Source organism: Polypterus senegalus, chromosome 1 (genome assembly GCF_016835505.1).
Source record: "Polypterus senegalus isolate Bchr_013 chromosome 1, ASM1683550v1, whole genome shotgun sequence".
NCBI classification, from domain to species: domain Eukaryota; kingdom Metazoa; phylum Chordata; class Cladistia; order Polypteriformes; family Polypteridae; genus Polypterus; species Polypterus senegalus.
In genome coordinates this window covers 36,590,991-36,617,092 of record NC_053154.1, presented here as the reverse complement: position 1 = coordinate 36,617,092, position 26,102 = coordinate 36,590,991, and the positions used below count along the sequence as shown (strand labels likewise).

The 26,102-nt window shown below is 39.1% G+C and overlaps 1 protein-coding gene across 1 annotated transcript in view; it reads right to left on the bottom strand.

Annotated features, from left to right (window-relative positions):
• Positions 1–17,763, bottom strand: part of lrp10 (low density lipoprotein receptor-related protein 10) — a 33,214-nt gene extending 15,451 nt beyond the window's left edge. The window contains exons 1-3 of the mRNA XM_039746323.1: positions 16,897–17,763; positions 7,773–7,811; positions 3,230–3,368 (exon numbers count right to left, since the gene is read on the bottom strand). Of these exons, the coding sequence (XP_039602257.1) occupies positions 3,230–3,368; positions 7,773–7,811; positions 16,897–16,960 (242 nt within the window). The 5' untranslated portion in view covers positions 16,961–17,763. The remainder of the gene's footprint in view (positions 1–3,229; positions 3,369–7,772; positions 7,812–16,896) is intronic.
• Positions 17,764–26,102: the final 8,339 nt, after the last annotated feature.

Sequence of the window (26,102 nt, the reverse complement as noted above, 5' to 3'; positions counted from 1 at the left end):
CTCTTGAGGCACCCTGTCATATGCTTTCTCCAGGTCCACAAAGACGCAATGCAGCACCTTCTCTAAACTTCTCCATCAACATCCTCAGAGCAAACATTGCATCTGTGGTGCTCTTTCTTGGCATGAAACCATACTGCTGCTCACTAATCATCACCACACTTCTTAACCTAGCTTCCACTACTCTTTCCCATAACTTCATGCTGTGGCTCATCAATTTTATTCCCCTGTAGTTACTGCCGTCCTGCACATCCCCCTTATTCTTAAATATCGGCACCAGTACACTTCTTCTCCACTCCTCAGGCATCCTCTCACTTTCCAAGATTCCATTAAGTAATGTGGTTAAAAACCCCACTGCCATCTCTCCTAAACACCTCTGTGCTTCCATAGGTATGTCATCTGGACCAACGGCCTTTCCATTTTTCATCCTCTTCATAGCTGTCCTTACTTCCTCCTTGCTAATCCGTTGCACTTCCTGATTCACCATCTCCACCTCATCCAACCTCTTCTCTCTCTCGTTCTCTTCATTCATCAGCCTCTCAAAGTACTCTTTCCATCTGCTCAACACACTCTCCTCACTTAAGGAGTAAGTGAGTAAGTTTCCATCTTTATCCTTTATCACCCTAACCTGCTGCACATCTTTCCCAGCTCAGTCCCTCTGTCTATCGGTACAGGACCTAATCTCCCTCCTTAGTGTCCAAACTCTCATACAACTCATCATATCTATCTCCTTGTACTCTTGTCTATTTTCTGCATCTCTCTGACTATCCCACTTCTTCTTTGCCATCCTTTTCCTCTGTATACTCTCCTGTATTTTCTCATTCCAGCACCAGGTTTCCTTTTCCTCCTTCCAGATGTCATGCCAAGCACCCTTCTTGCTGTCACCCTTACTACATCTGCTGAAGTATCCCAACTGTCAGGTAACTTCACTGCCACCCAGTGCCAGTCTCAGCTCCTTCCTAAACTCAACCTTGCAGTCTTCCTTTTTCAACTTCCACCATTTGATCCTTGGGTCTGCCCTCATTCTCTTCCTTTTCTTGATCTCCAACGTTATCCTACAGACCACCATCCTATGCTGCTTAACTACAATTTACCCTGCCACCACTTTGCAGTCTTCAGTCTCCTTCAGATCAACTCTTATGCATAGGATGTAATCTACCTGTGTGCATCTTCTTCCACTCTCGTACATAAACCTATGTTCCTCCCTCTTCTTAAAATACGTATTCACCACAGCCATGTCCATCCTTTTGGCAAAATCCACTATCCTCTGACCTTCTTCAAACCTCTCCTTGACACCATACCTACCCATCACCTTCTCATCTCCACTGTTCCCTTCAACAACATGCCCATTGAAATATGCTCCAATCACCACTTTCTGTCCCTTGGGTACACTGTTCATCGCTTCATCGAACTCACTCCAAAAATCTTCTTTCTCACCCACTGCACACCCAACGTGCGGTGCATATGCACTGACAACATTCATCATCACACCTACAATTTCCATTTTCATAATCATTACTCTGCCTGACACTCTTTTCACCTCCAAAACCCTCTTGACTTACTGTTCCTTCAGAATAACTCCTACTCCATTTCTCCTCCCATCCACACAATGATAGAACAATTTGAATCCACCTCCAATCCACCTGGACTTACTCCCCTTCCATTTAGTCTCTAGCACGCACAATATATCAACTTTCCTTCTCTCCATCATATCTGCTAACTCTCTAGCTACCAGTCATACTGCCAACATTCAAAGTTCCTACCCTCAGTTACACTCTCTTTACTTTCTTCCTCTCCTCCTGCCTCCGGACTTTTCTCCCCCCTCTTCTTCTCCTTTCTCTTAATAATAGCAAATTAGAGAAAGGTGTTAAATACTGCAATGAAAGCGAGTGAGAAAATAAAACACATGAAATAAACTGCTCAAAAAAATTAAAGGTACACTTTAAAAACACATCAGATCTTAATGGGAAAAAATCCAGCTGGATATCTCTACTGATATGGACTGGGTAATGTATTAGGAACAAAGGATGCCACATCGTTTAATGGAAATGAAAATTAAAAACTTACAGAGGGCTGAATTCATACACACCCCGAAAATCAAAGTGAAAAAATGATGCGGCAGGCTAGTCCATTTTGCCAAAATTTCATTGCAGCAACTCAAAATCGTACTCAGTAGTTTGTATGTCAGACCCTCAGGCCACCGTCATGAAGTCTTTTCTGATTGTTTGGTCAGAGACATTAACACCAGTGGCCTGCTGGAGGTCATTTTGTAGTGCTCTGGCAGTGTTCATCCTTTTCCTCCTTGCCCAAAGGAGCAGATACCGGTCCTGAAGATGGGTTAAGGACCTTCTATGGCCCTGTCTAGCTCTCCTAAAGTAGCAGCCCGTCTCCTGGAATTTCCTCCATGCCCCTGAGACTGTGCTGGGAGACACAGCAAAGCGTCTGGCAAGGGCACATATTGATGTACCATCCTGAAGAAGTTGGACTACCTGTGCAACCTCTGTAGGGTCCAGGTATTGCCTCTTGCTACCAGTAGTGACACTGAACGTAGGCAAATTCAAAACTAGTGAAAAAACATATGAGGAGAGAAAAATGTCAGTGGCCTCCACCTGTTAAACCATTCCTGTTTTGGGGGTCATCTCATTGTTGCCCCTCTAATGCACCTGTTAATTTCATTAACACCAAAGTAGCTAAAACTGATTAGAAACCCCCTCTGCTACTTAACTGACCAGATAAATAGCCCAGAAGTTCCACTGACTTGATGCTATACGCTGATTAAAAAGTGTTCCTTTAATTTTTTTGAGCAGTATATAAAGTACAATGCATGAAATATATAGGTATAGGTACAAGCAGAAACTACAGTGACAATATAAGAGGCACTAAATTCCTATGCAGTGCTTCACCTAGTGGAAAAGGAATAATTGTTGATTTCTAAAGAAGTCAAAAGAAACCAAAGCCTGATAATGTAAAAATGTCTCAGTTCTGAGTAAAGCAATCACAGTGAAAGCTGACGATTTAGAATAAATGTTGCCTTCAATGAAAATAAACAGTACTTACTTATTATCAAGTAAAACAAAAATATCCAAAAATTGTAACAAAACCTAATTTGCCAATATTGGAAACAACTACCTAGTTTGTTCATCGTACTACCATCTTTTCGGTACTACTCAAAATAATAACCACTAGCTACACTTGTTCTCGTTATAAAATGTCCTTCAACATCTCCTCTCACCTGACAGTAACTATTTGTCCCACAGGAGCTTCAATCAGCCAAGTGCAATTCTGTTCATGTGAATACCATTTTGTGAAGAAGGAGAACTTTATTTCTCCTTGACGAGAAGTTAGAACCTTAGGAATTCCCCAACATGGACCTGAAATTAAATCACACATATAGAGTTTACAATAAAGCAATATATACCTTTTAATTCAAACATTTCATAAGCAATAAATATCTGAAAATACCACAGGTACTATAATGGAAAAGAGAAATAAACTTCAAATATTCAAAGTAGCTTATTTGGTAAATCTGTCACAAAAATCAGTCTAACATAAGACTTTTGCTACAAATGAATAGAAGAGTATTCAAATGTATAAACAATAAAAATTAAAACAAGGCTAAAAGAAAATACAAAAAGAGCATTACATGCAAATTTCTAAAAGAGTGCAGCCTCTTAGTATATCATGCATGTTATTTTAAAACATTTATTAATGTAAAAAAATACCTAGGATGTCCTGAAAATGTGAGCCTATGAAAAAAATGCAAGAAAACTTTGCAGTGTGCACAATATGAGAGACAGAGGTTAAGCAAAACTCTTCAAGCACAAGTGCTATTGTTACCACTACAAAGATACTGTCATTTTTCAATTAATAAAATACATACTGCTACTGTATATACAGGGTGAGGCAGAAAGGACGGACGTCTTTGAAATGGCTAGAACTCACCACTAGGTGGAGTGACAGATGTGCAGTAGGTGGTGTTAGGTTCGCGAAGTCTTAGCATTTTTTTATTTTCTTTTTAGTTGAAGCCATGGAGCCGTGGACAATAGAACACCGCGTTTTTGCCTAGGACTGTTTTATCAAGAACAACCAATCTATTACCGCAGTTCAGCGTGAGTTTCGTTGCCATTTCAATATCCACAGAAATAAAGCTGTTCCTGCTCGTAACACTATCCTAGGTTGGGTTAAAGCACTTCATACACGAGGTACACTAACGAACAAAAGACCGCCAGGGGCTACACGAATGGCATGTACCCTTAAAAATATGGAAAGTGTACGACTAGCCCTGCTGCGCAGTCCAAGTCGATCTGCTCGGAAGCATTCTTCTGAGCTTGACCTCAGATATCGTTCGGTAAGGAGTATTTTGCATTTAGACCTGCATTTCCATCCCTACAAATCGTCAAATGCTTTTTCAATATGAACTCAAATCTTTCAATAATTTTTTTTGTAAGAAAAAATGAACAATATTGTGATTTTGTAAAAAACGTCCATCCTTTCTGCCTCACTCTGTACTACATGACTAAACATGTTTTGTCAAAATTGACTAACAGTGTAAAAAATTGTATCTGTTACACTTTTCTTGTCTATGAAAACATCCCTGGAGTAGAGATGTAGTTATTGCATAATGTAACATTGTAAACAGCAAGCAGAGAAATTGAGTAGCATAACAAAAACACATATTTGAATCAGAGTAATCATGCCATGCAATGCTAAGTACACAGAGCACTTTAGTTTATGGGTGTGATGTTTCAAACATATAGGCATTCAATTAACAAGAAGCAAAATACAATTAAAAATACAACTATACATAACAAAACACTGATCTACCCAATGCAGGACTAACTGCTGTGTAAATGGTTTACCCTAATATCATCTTCAGTAAAGTATTAAAACAATTTGTCCACATTTCTCATTACCAAGGGAGTTCTGGAAGCAAGAAAGACACAAAGGGGTAAACACTTCTATTAGGTATTAGGTTCAGGTGTTACTTCTAAATTCCTACTGGAATTTCATGTCACTTTATCGCAGTGCTTCTCACATAGTGGGGCGCGCCCCCCCATGGCTCCGTCAAGGGGGGCGCGTTTGACCTCGGGGAACATGCTTTTTTATTTTCCTTTTAAATTTTTTTTGAATTTAGAATGCACTTTAAATCTTTTCTGTTACATTTAATAAAGCTATTCTTTGTTGTAAATTGGTCCATATTTCTTTCTTTTTTTATTCTCTTATACGTTAATAAGGATACAGTGTTATGCAGAGGTGTACTTATAACAATTTTATAGACAAATGATACTATTTATAGTCGCTGGGGCGAGATGTTTTCTTCTTCCTAGGGGGGGCATGACAGAAAATAATTGAGAAGCACTGCTTTATCGGCAGGGAGGAGGGAAGAGATATTTTTCCCAACAGACCTAAACTTAACCAGTAACTGGAGAGACCCTGTAAAAAAAGAGGCCCTGGACTCAGTCCTGAACAAATACAGGGGCTGCATATTTCTTTCTTTATTGAACCTCCTTTTTTATTTTACACTGCATTTCCTTCAGAATTGATCTCCCACATATGAATACTTTCTCCCTGGTACAGGATAGCTTCCTATTACCTTACTAGGAAAAACTAATGAAGAAAATGGAGGGAAGGATTCACTGTCCTGTTGGATTCTGTAATAACAATGCAGCAAGTTTGAAACTTTTCCAGAAACATTTAAACAACAGTACAACATCAAGTTGCATTATTGAGCATCATCTACAAGCTTGTTAAAGTTTCTCTTTCAGCTTAAATTGATTTTTAAAACAAAGATTATGTTGCTTCTGCCTTACTCCGAATACTTGCTGGGACTGGCTCCAGCTGCCCCAAAACTCTGCCCAGGATAAGCACATTAGGAAGATGGATGTATGGATTTATTCCATTGAACAGGTAGAGAAGACCGTAATGTTGCCTTGCAATATAAATATTTGGCCACTCCTGTGCTATTTTATTGGTAAATCATCAAATTTTAAATGTTGTTTTAAAGGAAACATTACTACATTTTATATAGCAAATTAACTTGCATTCACATTAAAGAATGTGGACACTAAGAAAGAGGTGGGTGATGTACTGAATGATCTCATTTGTCAGACCTCTTTATGTTCTTACATGAGTCCAATTAAGACAAAAAAAATCTACTGCGAGGACAAAAGGCCTCTGTTTAATTTGAATGAAAACATGCAACTGCTATGGTTCCACAACTAGTTTTGGAGATCATGCTTCTCTTAGCTGGGCTGCCTATCTTTCTGGCAAGTGCCACTGAAATGCAGACCTCTGGTTTAGAGTTTGAAATATTAACTTGATGAAAAATTTGCAAACTAAAAAAAAAAAAAAAACCTTCAACAATAAAACTGTGATTACTGACAATAGTATTGCACATTTCATGTGAGGAATATTTAAAGAATGCATTCCATCCTAAAAAGTTTCACAGCCCCAAAAGTAGATAAAAAGGGCCCCAGCTAAAACAAGGTAGATCCTGGCCTAATTATACCTTAATAAGTGGGCTGTCCTACTTATACTCTGTCTATGATGTAATTAACACTTTTTAAATTCTGGATTCTTTCTGGTATATGGGTGAATCTGCAACTACAGATTGTTGTAAACTTGCAAGACTGAAAATGGTGGGTAATTAAAAATACAGCATAAGCAATTGTTAATATTCTACATTAGTAACTATTCTTATAAAGCAAGCAAATTAACAATCATTCAAAATGCTCAAAATTGAAAATGGAGTCATCAGTTAGTATTCCATAGTATACATTGCTCTGTTTTTGACAGTCTCATTGAAAATTAAACTTTTATATAAAGAAGTCTGAGGTTATTAACCAGGAAGCTGATAAACTTACAACTTGGGAAAGGCAACTAAGATTCACGTGGTCAGACCACTGCCTTTTTAATTAAGTTAGATAAACAATGAGATAAAATTTCACTTTTTTCTGTAATAATTAACATTTTCATAACCAAGATAACGTTCATAAGCATGTTGTGGCTTGCAGGGGAACCATAATATTGCTTTTGATAAGAGTGATTTACAAAATAGGTTGTTTATTCTCAGCAAGGTATTTGCTCAAGTGTGAGACTGTTAACTGACACCCTTTTTTAATAGTATGTAACAAAACAAGGCATTCAAGAAAAACAGGGTGCATCCTCACTGCTTCCCTTTTCACGCTTATGGTGGCAGTTAAAAGCAGTATGCTATAGTGTACATCACTCTTCAAAGTTTTTGCAGTGAAAGTCAATGATATATAATAAAAAAACACACACATTTAAGAAGGAAAAGTACATTCATTTGTTGCAAAAACAAAACTTGAGGACTGACATCCTGTGTGCTGTAAACTGTCCAGTCCAAAAGCACAGAATCTTTCCCATACCGATGGCAATTTACCCTCCTTCAGAGATCAAAGTTTGGCTCTCACACTCACAGTGGCATCACTGCAGTGACCAATCCAACCAAAATGTAAAACAAAAATGTGTTTTTAACTCCAAAAGATAACATAGTTATCTTCTGTGAAAGTAGAGCCATCACTGCTGAAATGGTATGGACTGATGGACGGAGATACTGCAGTTCAACTTTGCGCTAGAGTGAATGCAAAGTAGCACACATATGTGATGAAACATTGAGGGAGAAAAAAAAAAAACAGTATGGAATTGACTAATATTCTGTACTTACTAAACAAATACTTTGAAGAAAATCTGAAAATCTAACAGGTATAGAAAGATACAGACAAAAGTAAAAAGGAAATCAAAGTAAAACTTACCAAATTCATGTGTCAGCTTGGTAGTCATAAAACTGTGCACTGAAGGACAAAAGTAAAAATATCAATTAAACAGACTGTGTAGGCATCCTGGAAAAGAACTTAAAAATGGTTAAAAAACTACAGAGACAGTCAAAAAGGTCAAACAATGTCAAGAAGACATATTTAACTATGGTACTTAAAAAGGAAGGCTGTCAAAGGAAAGCTTTAATAAAATGCAAAGAGGTTATGTCAGCAGCTTTGCTACTACTGTAAACAATTAACAGCATAATGTTATGGCTCTTATGTTAGATCAAAGATGTCATTAACACAATGATCTGCACTCTCAACACATGAAATTGAATCAACATTGCTGGCATGGCTAATTTAATATTACTGATAATATACTACTTGTAGTGCCATTCATGTATCATGACTTAAGAATGAATAAATGTTTTGGGTTTTTTTTCATTTCTAAGTGAAGTTAGATATTCTACCTTTATGATAATGTACAGCTATGGAACATTTTCATTCCTAGTTAACTAGACAATAAAAATAAAGCACTGCAGAATAAATTAGACGAAACTATTTGCAAAAGCAAACAAAAGATATTTACCTGCTATCAGACCCTTTAATAATGTATATTTTTGATGAACAAAAGAAATTCAATTGGTGTGTGCATGTGTTTGAACAGTTGAGTAAGTGAGTCTTGCATTTGGCCATCAGCTATCACTAGTCCTGACTGGATAAATAGATTAGAAAATGGGTGTTGAGAAGGACTGTTGAACTTAACAGTAATAAGCCGATTCATGAAAAAATAATTACTTTTGTGTAAAATAACTGCAGTACAGCAAAAATGTCAAAAAGAATCATTACTATACATATTTTTTATCTATTCAGACCTTTTAACTATAATAGTAAAATGAAAAGTTTATTTCTTATACTTGTTACATCTGAAAAAGATGTGAGCAAATTGCATTTGCCCAAAAGGAAACTCTAGAGAACAGCAATCTCTTAAAAGTATGCACCACCCTACATATCAATGACTAGCTACTACATTAAAGGTGAGGATGTTATATTCTGTAGCATACACACAAAAACATATCAAACCTTTGCTAGAACAGCAACTGTAACATGACAGTAGCCAATAAACACCACAAACATGCCTTTCATAAATAAACAAACACCTTTCAGCAAACAATGTTACCTTTAAAAAAGAAAAAAAAAAAAAAACAGGGTCAAGACAAACTTCTAAAATAAGTAAACAAAATGACAGGAGTCTGACTGCACAAGTACATACCTGAAAGGGAATATATTTCACTGATCAAAGAACAATGAAGAATCTGACATGACTGTAAGCAGTATTGTGCCACTTCTTTTCTTTCAAACTTATATCTGCTTTCCTCTAGAACAAAGCCATCCTGGCAAGTATTTGTGGCAGTCCTGTGATAAGTATTTATATAACTCTGCTGCAAGCACAATACATTTTGCTTGGTCTATTGTAGGTTAGCACAAAACTACAGCACCAAAAACCAGCCAAGGAGAAAAATATTGTTTACATTTCCAATTTTATTCAAAATTAATTCAGTTTGCTCTGCCTATGCAACATGTTGACTTGTATTGCTGCTATTGTGGGTAACTTATACTGTACACGAATTGATAAAGCATTTTTATTTATTCACTTCATATTTTTATCATTTAGGGATTGCTCTTAGTTGTAAGTTCAAAAATATTCAGGCCGATGATTTAAACAAAGTGAAGAATAGGCATCATCTTTCTAGACGGATGCTCACAACTAAGATGAAAGGGCTAAGGATGGCTTTCTCTGCATTTATAAAGTCAGCATCAAAATCCTAAAAACCCATGCTTTAATCATTTTTCTGTGCAGACCTTTACACGCTCAAGGGTTATGGGTAGCCGGCATCTGCTCAAGCAATAATGGGTTCCACATATCAGTCTTGAATGAGATGTCGATCATTACAGAGCCCTGTCTTTCCCTCACACTGTGCCAGTTTATAGTTAACAATCAGACTAAGAGCATGTCTTTCAAATTTGGAAAGATACCAAAATCCAAAGAGGAAGCACTGCCAACTCCACACAGCAACACTCTTGAACAAAAATTTAACTGGAGTCCGAGTGCTCTGTGACAGACACCAATGCTGTATAGTCATTGCAAAATGGTCACTAAAACTTACTATAATTTGACTTCCATCTATTATGCACTAAGACATCAGTACTACAGGGTTTTGGAGCTTGGTCTTGGAACCCACCATATGTCTCAGTTTCTGTTTATATAGTTTTTATTTTAAGCGTCCATTCAATTCACCGAGTACAGGATTAGAGCACTGATGCATACCTATAACTAGTATATATTTAGTTAAATTCTAAGTAACATTATAACACACGAAACAGACAATTTAAACTAGATACACTTAAAACAGAAGTAATGTCAACATAAAAATATGTGACACTATAAACACCACTAATATTATACTTGAGATAAGGCCAGCTGACATCTGAGTTGAGTTACTTAAACTACAAGAACCTGTTTAATTGGACAGTTGTCTCCACTTGTATCTAATAATCGGGAATTTATTTTATGATAAAACTTTACAAATGACATTACAATGCAATGTATCGCAATTAGGAGGCATACAGTGGCAAGCAAAAGTCTGGGCATCCTTGCTTAAAATGTCCGTTACTGTTACTGTGAATAGTTAAGTGAGAAGAAAAAGAAGATGAACTGATCACCAAAAGGTATAAAGTTAAAGATGACATTTCTTTTGAGCATTTTATGCAACATTAGTTGCATAAAATTGTTTTGTACAATTGTACAGTGAAGAAAAGAAAAGGAGCACCTTGCAAAGATTTGGGCACTCCAAGATATTTGAGGTCCAAGATATTTGGGACTTCCATTAGCTTGTAAGGGCTATGATAGTTCACAGTCATTGTTAGGAAACCCCAGATGATGCAAGTTGCAAAGCTGTATAAATTCTCTGACTCCTCAAAACTTGTCCCAACAATCGGCAGCCATGTGCTTCTCTAAGCAACTACCTAGCACTCTGAAAAAATAAAACAATGAATGCTCATAAAGCAGGAGAAGGATACAAGCCGTTTACTCAGTTTGTAATGTTATTTAAAAAATGGCAGTTAACAGGAACAATGGAGGTCAAGTTGAGCACCAGAAGACCAAGAAAACTTTCTGAAAGAACTGCTCATTGGATTGCTAGAAAGGCAAATAAAAACCACATTTTTCAGGAAGATTTAGCAGACTCTGGCGTGGTGGTACACAATTCTACTGTGCAGGCACACCTGAACAATTTATTCCCAGACAAGTCACCTACCACCAACTGTCAGGTCTGTAAGGATACAAAAAAAAAAACTCCAAATATTTCACACATTCAAAAGATAGTTGTGTTAACAAAAACCTAAATATACAAAAGTGCAAGTCTTAGGGCATTTAGACGGTTCACAAACATATTTGACTTGATGTCTTTTGGATTAGTGTATTGATAGAAAACAGTGTATTTTAGAGTTGGCAACATTCCTTTTGCAAAAAGTGAATGTAGTGGGAAGTTAATAATAATGACACCTCGTATTGGCTAACTAGAAAGATTACAATATGCAAGCTTTTGATGCAACTCGGGCCCCTTCATCTTGCCTGAAGAAGGGGCCTGAGTTGCCTGAAAAGCTTGCATATTGTAATCTTTCTAGTTAGCCAATAAAAGTGTCATTTTGCTTCACTTCTCACTACATCCATAATGACTAACAAGATACAACACCCTAGTGCTGCAAAAAGTGAAGGAACACAATAAGCTATTTGAATGTCTTAAAAAAAAAAAAAGAAACCAACATAGTAACAGACCACTTTCGCAATTTAAAAATGCGATTTATTGGTAACTATGTAGGCCCAGTGCTTGATAGAGCAAATATCACAAACAAGTGTTAATGATCAATGACATCACGGGCAGGGTGAACCAAGCAACTAACTGCAACAGAAACAGCTGGGAAGAGGTAATAAAACTGGGCAAAGGTCAACCATGTTTAAACAGGTGAGGTTAGAGCAGATCTAGCTGTTTAACCTGCAAATCCTACATCACAGCAAAAGTCAGCATTGCAACAAGACAAAGTGTTGAAACTGCATCAGGCATTTCCAGATGTGCTGTCCAAACTCTTCTCTAGCAAACGAGAAAATGTATTTTCCCACCCTTATATTAGATGATATTCAGAAGCACTATCAGCTCAAAACTGGCAGAAACAACTGGGACCCTGATACATATTTCTAAATTCAGAAGAAGTGTCATCAGAAGTGGTCTTCAGGTTTCAAACAAATAAAATATTCCTTCGAGGTGGAAAGAAATTCAAGCAATACACCTATCCACAAAAAGAAAACGACTGGGGTGCTGTAAAATAGAAGTAGTTATCCTGGATGGAGGCAGATTTTTAATTTTTTGCTCTGATACAGACATTTTGTCCATCAAAGGGCTAGGCAACAGTGATGTTCAGTGCAAATTGCCTGAAGGTGAGGGCCCATATTTCCGCAAATTAAATGAATGATTTAATCAAAACTGATGGCCCCCTCCCTGATGAGGAGTAGAGCCAGTTTCTTATACTGTACATCAGTGATCAGGGGTCCCAGTTTCATTGTGAAGCATGATAATGACCGCAAATACATGGCCAACATAAAAAAGAAAACCTCTTTGCAGTGACAAGATGAACCAGGAATCCTGCAGCAGATTGTATGGGCCCCACAGAGACCTGATCTCATCATCATCATCATCATCGTGCCAGTCTGGGATCTTGCAAAGACTGAAGCAGGGAAGATGAACAAAGTCTGCAGTGGAACTATGCTGAGCTCCCCAAGAGGCTTGAAACAACCGACCAACTGAGTAACTTCAGAAATTTCATGCAAGGGCACCTGAGAGAAATGTTGCTATTTTTAAGGCAAAGAGAGTGTTGCACCAAATATTGATGCAATTTTTGTTTTTTGGTTTACAGTACTTTCTAGGATGTTTGTTCATGAATAAAAACTATTAATGGCATTATTTTTAAAAGCCTTCCAACTACAGCATTTTTTCACAAGTGCCAAAAACTTTTGCACAGTACTGTATATTATTGATTTCAAGGATTCCGTGGTTCTCAAACGACACTGAGCTGGACTCCTTGAGTGGCTGAACACCCATCCGTTTTATAAAGAGAGGGAAACGGAGGGTCACAAAGCAACACAGCAACTGGACCCTTTATTAGGATTCAGTCTGATCATCTATGAAATCAGTATCAGGGCTCTTTGGTGATTGGCCTCCTTCAGAAATTAGTGACACCTGGGACAGAGGTCCCCAAAGATAAGTCCCACTCCTAGGTAGAAAAAAGAGACACTCTTACTCTTGCATCTCTCATGGGTTTTACTTCTTGTGAGAACCTGGAGATCCAAAAATGTCTTGGCAATAATGGATACAATGAGGCTATTAGAAATAAACTGGATACATTAGAATTAAAAGTCAAGACGGAGGTAAAAAGCTTAGGGGTAATTGTTGACTGTAATCTGAATTTTAAATCGCATATTAATCAGATCACTAGGACAGCATTTTTTCACCTAAGAAACATAACAAAAGTTAGACCTCATATATCTTTGAAAGATGGTGAGAAATTAGTTCACGCATTTGTTTTCAGCCGACTAGATTACTGAAACGCACTCCTCTCAGGACTACCCAAAAAAGACATAAATCGTTTGCAACAAGTGCAGAATGCAGCTGCTAGAATCCTAACTAGGAAAAAAAAATCCGAACACATTTCTCCAGTTTTAATGACACTACACTGGTTACCTGTGTCATTCAGGATTGACTTTAAAATTCTGCTTATGGTTTATAAAGCCTTAAATAATCTCGTCCCATCTTATATATCGGAATGTCTGACACGTTATATTCCAAATCGTAACCTCAGATCTTCAAATGAGTGTCTCCTTAGAATTCCAAGAGCTAAACTTAAAAGAAGTGGTGAGGCGGCCTTCTGCTGCTATGCACCTAAAATCTGGAATAGCCGGCCAATAGGAATTCGCCAGGCTAATACAGTAGAGCACTTTAAAACACTGCTGAAAACACATTACTTTAACATGGCCTTTTTATAACTTCAATTTAACTTAATTTAACTTAATCCTGATACTCTGTATGTTCAATTCATCATAATAACTATTCATGGTGGCTCTAAAATCTGTACTGACCCCTACTCTCTCTTCTGTTTCTTTCTTCCGGTTCATGATGCTCCAACAATGATGGACGGATTAAAAGGCAGAAGTCTACGTGACCATCATCATCATCAAGCCCTTCCGTGAGAACCCTAAATCCAAAGAAGACTGTTTCATTTATGTTAGGTAGAATGCCCAGAGGGGACTGGGCGGTCTCATGGTCTGGAATCCCTACAGATTTTATTTTTTCTCCAGCCGTCTGAGTTTTTTTTGTTTTTTCTGTCCCCGGCCATTGGACCTTACTCTTATTCTATGTTAATTAATGTTGACTTATTTTGCTTTCTTATTATTATTTTTCTATTCTTTATTATGTAAAGCACTTTGAGCTACTGTTTGTATGAAAATGTGCTATATAAATAAATGTTGTTCATGCACTGGAGTTTAATTTCTAAACATAACTTTTAAGAGATAGATGGTTTTATCATGACTTCTTTTTGACAAGAAGAAGGAAATTCCCGGCTAAGTTAGTAGAAAAGGCTTTAGCCACAACTGCTTTGGTTGAACCTGGCAAGGGCGGTATGCAGTGCTACACTACTCAACCTGTCTATGAAACCCAGGCAAAGCGATTGCCCTTTTAATCACAATTTGAGACAAAGTACAGAAAGAAGTGGAGCAGCTTGTAGATTTGTGCAAGTTCAATAACCTGCCTCTCAATGCTGATTAAACTAAACAGATAACTGTGAACTTCGGGAAGACCCAGTCTGCCCACACTCCACTTCTACACCTTTCTCCACCTTTTCTACATCAAAGGTTCTCTGGTAGAAAGAGTGAAAAGCAGCAAATTCCTTGGTTATTGCACCTAGCAGAAGACCTGATGAGGCCTACCAACTCCTCCTCGACCAAGAATGTACAAAAGTGACTCCACTTTCTGCGCTGGGTAAAGACAGAAAGCCATCGAGGTGATATCCTCATCACATTCTATAGGGGCAATGTGTCCTGACCAGCTGAATCACTGTCTGGCATTGGAATTGCATCTGACAGCAAATCAATATAATGAATAGTGCACACTTTGGAGACCACTATCAGGACTTCTCTCATTTCTATCATGGACATGTTCACAAAGGGCTGCATCCATAATTCCACCAGTTTTGTGAACCCTCAATCTTGTTTTCCTGCTTCCGTCAAGAAGAAGGCATCTGAGACACTGCCAGACTGAAACAATATTTTCTTCCCACGGGCAGTCAGACTTCTGAACACAATGTTACCCCCGTCCCTGTATGCGCACCCATACCACAGGGTCAAATCTAATTATTGTTCTGTATTCCTCTTTACATCTCCTATCTTCACTGACTGCTATTTGTCAATATAATGCTGGATTTTTGCAAATACTGTTCCTTGCTCTGCATCCCCTTGTGTGAAATTACCCACCCCTTGTAACGTTACATTATGTACACTAATGGTTGTCACAGTAAATTTTAAAACAATAACTAATAAAAATCAGCAGTAGTTACAAATGTACTACATACATATAAATAACCTACTAGGAGCAAAGCCGAAGGGTGTGGGCTGGCGTAGGGTTCAGAGTCCAGACAGCCATAGGGTAGAAGCACTGGCGTAGCTAGGGGGGATTGGGCAGATGGGGCGATCCATCCTGGTGGTACTTTTTAATACATTTTAGCACTAGACTTTTCAGACAATTTGTTTGATAGGGTTTTGATAAGCCAATGTGTGTCATCTAGGTCAAAATTACACCATTTGCAATGTTTAAAAACTGTTACAAATACATATGTTGCAAAGTTACATTTTACAAATGTGAATCTTGACCACTTTGCCAACTTTCTCTGACCGAAGACTCTCTCAGTTAACTTTCTCCGGCCTAAAAGGACGAATCATTCAATCTCATTATTAACATTTTATTATTCTTATAATCTCAAAATGAAGCAAACAAAAGAGAGCGGTGCTGCTTTTAGAAAAAATAAAAATGTGTGGGAACAAGAATAAAGGGGCCTTATTGAACCAATTCAGTTGTAATTAATAACTACAAATATAGTTACATTTCTTGTCATTTTCATTATTTGTATGATATGTACTATGTTTTATTTTGTTGCCCCGGGAGACACAAACTCTAGCTACGCCACTGGGTAGAAGCTGTTACAGAACATTGCAGAACTGGTTTGGATGCTACAGAACCTTCTGCCAGATTGAAGTGGGACAAAGGGACTGTGGGAGGTGTGGGATCAGTCCTCCACAATTCTGTAGGCTTTACAGATCTTTATAAAGATGTTAATAGGGAACAGAAAGGTGTTGCTAACAATCTCTTCTGCTATGTACACTAGCCATTGTGTACATAGCAGACGGTGATGCAGTTGGTCAGAACGCGGTCAGTGGTGCCCTCTATAATGTGCTGAGAATAAAGGGAAGTAGGCTTGCCTGTCTCAGCTCCCAAAGCACGTGGAGACTCTGCTGCACCTTCCTGCCAATGGAAGTGTTGTTAATTGGCAAAGCAAGGTTAGCTGCTAGCTGCACACCAAGGATCTAACTCTTAAATACACTCCAACCGTGCCAATTACAGTATGTGCCACCAACTAATCTACTAATAAAAAAACCTTTAACATTATTATATCCCAATATGAGGGCTTCTTACAAAGTTTGCATAAAGTGGAATGGCATTGCTGGGCACACAGTGGGTTAAAAAGAAATGCCTAAATAAAATAATCTCACAGACAAAAGCGGCGGGCACATAATCATAACTTCATTCTATGGCGGATGTCGACCTCTAAGAAAAAGTTTCCGACAAAAATCAAACGCCTGCACCTGTAGAAGTAACCCTGTGTTGTCGCCTAACCCCTGATTTGGGTTTCATCCGTGACAGAAGGCCGTTGGTTTCGATTCCTTCATTCCCTCCTGTGCTTACTTCTGACGGCAGGTGTACCTCCCATCCTCCCTGTGACTGCGGCTCCTACTCACCTTGTGGCTGCGACAAAAACGTGAAAAACATGACGACGGCGAACGATGGGGCTCCGGACGCCATGGCCCCGGCCGTGTTCACACTCCCCAGGGAACTTGAGGCGCCGACTTCAGCAGCCGCTCACTTTCCGAGCGACATGTCGGGACGCGTCTGCCAACCTGTTGTTCTTCCTGTCCGCAGTTCACGCGCCTCCTGCAAGCCGTGACATCGGTGGCGCGCGTCTCACACGCTTTCCCCAAACTGTCTGCCTGTCTGAAACATTCTTCGTGGGGTTCGCAGACGACAAAAAGGCGGCGTACCGGGGCCAGTGACACCCACACTGCTCATCCAGGAACTCTCGGGTCACTCCGCCGTCCTGTCAGGTCACGTAGGCTGTCCGATCGCTGCTGCGGCGTCTCAGATTGTTTTATTCAGGACACATTAGTTTAAAAAAACAAAACAAACACAATACGGAGTAGGCCGGTCCTCGACTGGCAAGCTCCACTCCAGCGATATTTCCGCATTGGGAGATGGTTGTTTGTTTCTTCCTTGAAGTGACGCCTCAGGCTGGCAGTGGCGACGTAACTTCGTCTCCCCTCCCAGATGACGGGTGGGACGACATCTGCACGGAAGGAGGAAGCGACGAGGCTCGGCGGGCCTAGTGTGGGACCGCCAGCCGCTGAGCAAGTTACGATGTGACGTTGTTAAATCCACTTAATCCAGAATCGTGTGGCGGGGATCAGACCCATCTCGGCAGCCCTGGGCACCGTTTAGAAAACGCAGGGCTGGATGACACACGCCACAATTTGGAATCGCAAAGTAACCCAACATTCATAGAATAAGGGTTGTTAAAGAAAACAAAAATAAAACGACGTATAAACTGTCCTCACAGCCCACACCCAGACGTGAGACTCCAACAGAGGGCGCTGGGTCTGCGGAGATTCGTGGCCGCGCCTGTGCTGAAATGTAATTTTAAATTGTAGTACGGACGCATAGAGGTTATTGTTACATAGTTTACCATTGCTTGATGATAGTACCCCACTTCCATAAAAAGAATTAAGTGTTGAAGAATGAGCCTTAAGTTTAATTAAAACCATTTATTCTGTTGCAAGTTGGGTGTAGGGTCACAAGGAGCAGGTACCTGTTCCAGCAGCGTGTAACAACCCTGATGTTGTGTTTCTGCTGGGATGCAATTGTCTTATTTTTCCCAATGTCGCTCATTTTTTATGTTATCAGTTTGGATTATTTAGTTTTAAGGTGTGATTGGTTTCCCAAAAGGTGGGGCTACCCGCCTATCACTGCATCAGAGGCTCAGGAAAACCCACAGTCCCTTGGGGTTCATTGAATGTGTTTGCAGTAGTGGTGAGATCTCCTGTGTGTATTGCTTATGATTTTATTGTGAATTATTGGGCTTTTGACCTTATGCTCCACTTTTGACTTTCTGTTCTAGATTTGTGATTGGGACTTATTTGCTTTCCCTGCTGTATCATTTGTACTCTTTGGAGCTTCTTTGTTTAACAGAGCCTATTTTGGAAAAAAAAAATACTTATAAAGATTGTTTGTTGCCCTTTTTGTTTGACTAGCCAGGGTTAACAGATTTTGTGGGCATTTACAATTATTATTTGGGACTTTAGCTTTGGGATTGTCTAGTTCATAACACCTGGGCAGGGTGCCAGCTCATCCCATGACATGCCAAACTCACACACATACACGCAACAATCCTTAACTGACTTAAATGGGGCTAAGCTGGAGTTGCTAATTAACCAAAGAAGTCATTGAGATGTGGTTGTGAAAAATTGGATTATCCACTTTATTACTAGGAGAACATGTAAACCTCACAAAGGTATTTTGGCTGTATAGTCTTCATCAAGGAAGGTATTTATGTAGCTGTTAGGTAGTAGTACAAACCGCCTTGCCCCTGTAATTAAGAATTAACATATCGTAACAACCCAAAGGTACGAGAAACAGGAATGGATTCAGCCATCTTATGCCATTGTCACTGGCCTGAAAGCACCATTGCTTTCTTCAGTGTTGCCTCCAGCATGACACCAGGTATCTGAACCATACTTTTCTAGCTGCTTTGCCCCCTTACTCTGCTCACTTGGAGTCAGAGGCAAACTAGCTGCCACACTTTCCACAAGTTCCATGAGGTGACCCAAGGACAGGGTCTGTCCAAGGGTCACCAGCAACCACACTCACAGGTGAATTCACCTCCGCAATCAGAAGAAATGTAATAAAGTGCTACTCATAGTTTTGGATCTGCAATCCCTTCTTTCACACTGTTCATGGGCTGCTTGTAAAACTGGCTTCTTCTGACATCCCCGGCCCCACTGCAGTCTGTGGCTTCACGGGGAACATGTCCATCTTAGGTCTGGATGCATGGTCACTACTCTGCCCTGCTCTCAAGCGTAACAAGGAGTTCATCCAGCAGGACACTGAAGTGGTGCAAAGCAAATCAGTCAGTCCAACCTGAATCGGACCGCTGTGAGTGTAGTCAAGAATTTCACCACCATTAGTGTTAAACCAATCCTCTGTCTCAGAGTGATCAGTCAGTTTTATTGCACTTTTAAAGACCCAGGGGGCACAAAAGATGGAGCAATATATCCAGCCACCTTATACCAGGCTGCTGGTGTGGCCCTGAAAAGAACTGTTGGTTTCTTCCAGGTTTTCTGTGGTGGGATGCACTCCCTGCTGCTCTATTCCCTCAGCCTGTACACTCATGCATCACCCAACTCCACCTCACTCTGCTCATCCGGGGTAAGCGGCAACCCGACTGCTATTCTACCCCCCACTTCCACAAGCTGACCCAAGACAAGGGTCTGTGTGAGGCACGCTGGCAGCTATGATCATAGCCCAATACGGCCCATTGGCCAGGAGACGCTTAATAAAGCGCTTCTCACGAAATTCACATTTAAGCAAACATAAATTCTGTGTACAGTGGCTCCAAACGCACTGAAACAGATCTGCCTCAAATTTGGGTCAGGGAGGTTCGGGTGATTGCCAAGTGCCAGGCACTGACCAACCACCACCAATTCCTTGACCCGCCTACTCCCAATTCACAGTTACTTTTCACATAAACATGAAAATATAAACACGGACACGTTTAAATATTTTAATAAAGCATCACACCAAACTCCTATTTAAATCCATCCTTTTAAGTTAAGGTAAAATCTAGAATTAGTAGTTGAGCTGATGCATTGTTAAAAACTGAAGGCACGTCCGTCTCGCACGAACTACGTAACATGTCATCAGTTGCCAGGTGAAAACGGTGTGTGCCATTTTAACATTTTATGTAGCGCTTATCGAAACGGCCGAGACTGTCATCTGAGGCGGGGCCGAAAGTTTCCTTTTACTTGAAATGATCTGCTCCCAATGTCTGTGCATGGTGCATTTTGGCCTGTTTTTCTTGAAATTGTCCGCGATTTGTAAAGACTGCAAATATCTATTAGCATTTCCACGCCCCTGTATCCTGTGAAACCACCTGTTTTTCTTCCCGTCCGATGACAGTGAAATGTCATACAACCTCCTTCATTTAACGTTAATGACCTGACAGTTTCATAGACAGTTACAATTCACTCAGCAAATGACCTTACAGTCACAGCTGCCCCTGCCCTACTATTAATAAAATCGGACACGGTGTTATAGGGATCAACTAATTATGGCTGATGAAACAATCTGTCAAAAAAAGAAATTCACAAAAGGGTGTCCAAAACAGGAATACAGAGGTGAGATAATTCCAGCACAGGAAAGTGTTTTCATGCTATTCACAGAAACCTGGTTTCTAAAATGTCATGTAAACCCTTATTCCGGTTAGACAAACCGGGTTATTTGTCTCCGAGGTCTGACTTCCCTGCGAGTAACCCAGTTGTTTGGCCATGTAGGCTAAACCCTTAGCCGAGGGGCAGTTAAGGAATTTTGTAGTCATACTCTTTGCATTCTGTTCTCCTGCTTAGGTTTACACACGCCTGATGAAAGCGTCCACAACATACATTTCCTCAGGCAAATGCTCAGGCGATCGCATTATTCTTTCTGTCTAAACATTTCAGAAATCGCTAAATTTATGTTGATGAACTGAATGTACAGTGTGGTAAGCTCAGCAGCACAATCTGAATAGTAAAAGGGTAACACATTAAAAGTAACGTGCGTTAAGCAGTGCGATTACTTTATAAAGTTAATAGTAGTCGAACGCAATACTTATGTTACTGAAATAAAAAATCTTGTGGTACTATTGTCGCAGCAGCACTGGGTAAGGCAAGAAGCACACGTAGCGCTATGGCGCTCCTTTGCACAGGCCAATCGTACAACAGCCAAGCAGAGCGGAACAGAAACATATTAATAAAGTGTCAAACTAGTTTTAATCCAGTTATTTGCTTACACATACGGTATGTTGAAACCGTGTGATCGGGTGACACTGCAGCCATATCGCGATTCTTCGAGGGTTCCTGTCGGTGACGTATAAAGGGATAGATGTTAATTTATTTCACAGCACATGAAGAAATAACATTATGTATAAAAACAAGAAAATGATCACAGATTTCATGCTCGTTTTCGCATTCACAGAGGTCGATAAAGATGTTTAATTTTCTTTGGGCCGTTTAATCGCATTGGAGCGTTTTGCCAAAGAAGAACTCCAGAAGATAACTTGCTCATGTAAATGCGGATTTTTAACAAACCAGGTTTCTGCCTTAACCAAGTTGCTCGCCTATGCCGGTTATGTAATGTATGTAAACGCACTTAATGAATTAGTTGGTATGGGAAGATAATCCTGATCTGAAACAACTGGTGCTCCTGTCCAGGCTGTTACATGTAAATTGCCTTCTGAATTTCTTCAGTTACTGTTAGTAAAGTGCGAGTTTAGTCCCAGGGAGCTGCATTTGTGAACTTACCAAAAGGAGCTCAACTCTCATCCTTGTCTGCAGTGTTTGGTCATACAGCACCTGTTCCCCTTTCTCCGAACCTACAAAGGGTGCCACAATTGTGGGAGATTTCCTACATTTTCCAAGTCATCTTAAGGACTACTTAGCAGTAATTCTCACATCACACTCACGAAAACACTAATTTCACATTAGGGATGATCTATTTATATATCTGTTCGTTTTATATTATTTGTTTAGCAAACCTTATATTTTAGTACTTAAGGTTGCTGCTGATGTTTGAAGTGAGCTCCTTATTCTTCACACATTGTTCTGTATATTGACTGTAATTGGATTAAAAAGACTTGAAGATGTTAGGTTATGTTAAATTAAGATTTAAAAACGCAGCTTTGCTGACCCGATATTTATTAGCTATTACATATTTTAACTAAACGTCCCTTCTGCCTGTCACTCTCCTTTTATTCAGTACTAAGTTGGACTGACTGTATTAATTTACCAAGTACTGTAGGATTCTTGATCATTTTTCCTTCAGTCTCATTATTTTGATTTAGAATGTGTTTGCTTTATCATCATCCTTGTAATTTTATATTGTAAATTAATTTTTTTTTTTTTTTTGTAGTGTTTCGTTTCGAAACAAAATAAAGGCTGATTGTGCCTTGGAATGGAAGGGCTTGCATGCAGAAATAATTCCTGCATTGTGTTCTTTGCAACCAAGATGGATTGTGCCTTTCTGAGATCCAGAAGTGTAAAAGTGAGTTTCAGAAAATGGATAATATGCTGTTATTAAATAAAAGTGAAACTGGGGAATTAATATCTGAAAAGCAATATACAGCTCACCTTACAAAGGCATCAAATATAATGATTTTAATTAAAGGATGTGATCCAGACATGATGAGGCACTTAAAATCTCAGCAACAAAGATTGCAGCAGCACCATAGAAATGAAGAGAGTAAAGACAGCGTTAAGGACAAAGATGTTTAGTTGTCAATTTAACATCATATAAGGATGATTTAAAACAGTTGGTTGTGATGATTTCTGAAAGTTTTTTGGCATTCCATCCATCCACCTATTCCTAAAATTCATTTTATCCTGTTCATGGTTGAAGAGAACAGAGCCCATCCCAGCAACATCTGGCAGAAGAGAAGAACCAACACTGAACTTAGGTGCCAGTCCACTGCAGTGACAACACACTAGCATTCACTTACATAAGCGGCCATATGAAAGTTGTTATTAATCTGAAATGCACATCTTTCGTATGAGTGTAAAAAAAACCTATGCCTGTAATGGGAGAATGTGCAAGGAGCTGAGAGTGCCAAGGCAACTCTAACTACTGCATCAAAATGCTGCCAACCATTGACATTATTGATCTTTTATGTTCGATCTGAAAGCTGAGACCAAAGGTTCATCAGACTGATCAAATGAAATGAGTGGGCACCCTTAAAGTCCATTGAGGCTTCACAGAATCTACTATTATGACACACATATATACAGTACTGGGTTTTGATCTTTAGTCTGACATATATAGAGCACTGTAAAAGACTCATTGCAAGTTATCGCAAACGCTTGATTGCAGTTATTGCTGCTAAGGGTGGCCCAACCAGTTATTAGGTTCAGGGGGCAATTACTTTTTCACACAGCGCCATGTAGGTTTGGATTTTTTTTCTCCCTAAATAATAAAAACCATCATTTAAAACTGCATTTTGTGTTTACTTGTGTTATATTTGACTAATGGTTACATGTGTTTGATGATCAGAAACATTTTGTGTGACAAACATGCAAAAGAATAAGAAATCAGGAAGGGGGCAAATAGTTTTTTCACACCACTGTATCAGTAATCTAGTTTGTGTTCCTTTTTTGCTGTTATAAACATTTCTCTTGCATCTTCCAACTGAAATAAAATATACTTAAATTCATTCAGTTGTAATTTTACAATTCATAATCTTCATCCAATTTAGTGAGTGGGTATGTTGACATAGTGGTTCATGTCTTCTAGCCCTTGCTGCTGGGAAAGGTTTTGGCTCTCTGTGAAGTTGGTAATGGAAAAACCGAGTTAAAAATGAATATCAGAACAAAATCTCAATTGCGTAAAAAAGGTAATGTACTTCTAAAAATGAGCGATATGAAATAATACTGTACCATTTTAACATTTGCTATTGAACTGTGTTGCCATTTGTAAAGATAAATTAATGAGTAATTTTAGACTGTAGGAAATTTTGTTACACGCATGTTTTTAATTCTAATTAGATGTGAGCTGGTACTCAATTCTTTGATTTGACCTTTTGATTAGGCTCATTTCCTACAATATTAAGAGGGTCTTTTGTAAGGAAACAAATAAAGTAATTTGTTATTCTGTTTCTTTCATTTGAAGGAATACATGTTTGTAAGCAGTTAAGTGTTAAGTGACATCTCAGTACTGTTGACAGGTGTTCTTCACCAATTGGCAAAGAACATTTGTTAGATGTCACCAGTGCCAGTCGAAGCCCATTTGGAGCTTTAGGTGTGTTGACAGATGTTGCCCCTCATTGTTTTTAGTTGGTAGTCAGCATTAATAAACTACAACAACCTTGGGGCGTGGGGGGGATCCCCTTGGTGTCTGGAGCGCATACCTCTTCAATAGCACAAACAACACTGCTTTAGATAGATAGATAGATAGATAGATAGATAGATAGATAGATAGATAGATAGATAGATAGATATCTAAAGCAGTGTTGTTTGTGCTATTGATGCATGTACCATGGACTTTTAAGGGGTGCACACTCGTTGGTGTACTGATCGTGTGCACTTTTACTTTCCTAAAGTCAGTATCATCAGAGTTCTATGATCGGGGATGGGGTCCCCTCAGTGTCTACAACACACGTACCTTCAGAAACCCAAACAACATCACTCTGTGTAGATACTGCAGATGTTGTTATCATTCTTCTACAACTCCCCCAGGGGTCTCTCTTTGTGTCTGGTGCATGCCCCCCTCAGATGAAGATGCCCAAGGTGGCCACCTATGTCACTTAATTGATTATTCAGCCCTGATGTCACACCCTATGAATGCCTGTATACCTGCATGTTGACAGAAGATCAACCCCTGTGAGGTTCTAATGTGTAGGTTTAAGAGACAGCAGCCTTGGATATAGATGACTATGTTTGGGGAAGGCAATGGGAACAGTCATGTTAGACAATGTCTATGTGTGGATGGTATCCCTATTGAAGGTTGGGATGGCAGTGGTAGTCAAGGGAACATCATAGTCATCAACATTTGCAGATGATGAAGAAATGTGTACCTTGCAAGGGTGGTGACTGAGTAGACCTACACAGAACACTAAGATAAAGAAAATCAAAAAGAGTATAAACTCTCATTTGGATTGGTAGTTAGATAAAGGATCATTAGCTACAGTTAAGATATTTTGAAATGATTTCTGTGCGGTTATTTTTGGGTTTTGTTTTTTGATTTAAACCTTGTTTTTTGTTTGGTAATTTGGCTTCAATCCCCTGTGTTTCCTTTTACATTTCCTTAAATGTTTCTGTATTTTCTGGTCTTTGCTTGCTAGTTACACTAGGTAACAACATAACTTTTGCTTGCTCACATGAATCAATATGGTTACATCCTACAGTATTTCTCATGTTGAATTCATATATTTAATCAGACTTTACTATATTTTACTCATCTTTCAACTACCAAGATCACCAATTCATCAACAAAGAAAGGATACGCATGTACCAGCAGCTCATACAGCAGCACCCTTCCTCTTGCTGCTATAGGTGAGTTTACTGTAACAGTACAAAAAAAATCACGTGTTTAGAAACAAATCGAAGAGGAAAGCAATTAAGTAAGCCTATATACTACTGAAATGACTAAAGTAATATTATCTGGAGATTATTGTAGCAAAAGGTACTCTCGCTTGAAGAATAAGTAGTACTTATTCATGAATATTTTCCCGGATGGTTATTTCAGAGCAGCATTATAACTAGTGTCACATGGGCACATGCATGACGGTGGGCACCCCAAACTTTATTAAACATTTACAGCATAAATCGATCAGAAGTCAATACAACCAACATTGCCATATCAACTAATTCTACTACTTATATTCACAATAGAAAGATGTAAAATGTCCTGTTTAAAGTCTGCAGGCTTTTGTGGCATCATGGGAGTCCAGTGCCACCCAGCACTACATACAGCCCCCCAGTGCTACATTATCATTATAATGAACTGGTGTTATCAACCTGTGGCTAAACCAGCGTTTCTCAACCTTTAAGTATTTGCGACCCGAGTTTTCATAACAGTTTTAATCGTGCCCCCCTAACGTTTTTTTGAAAGGAGCCCACTAATACCAATTTGTTCTTTTTTAATTAATGATATA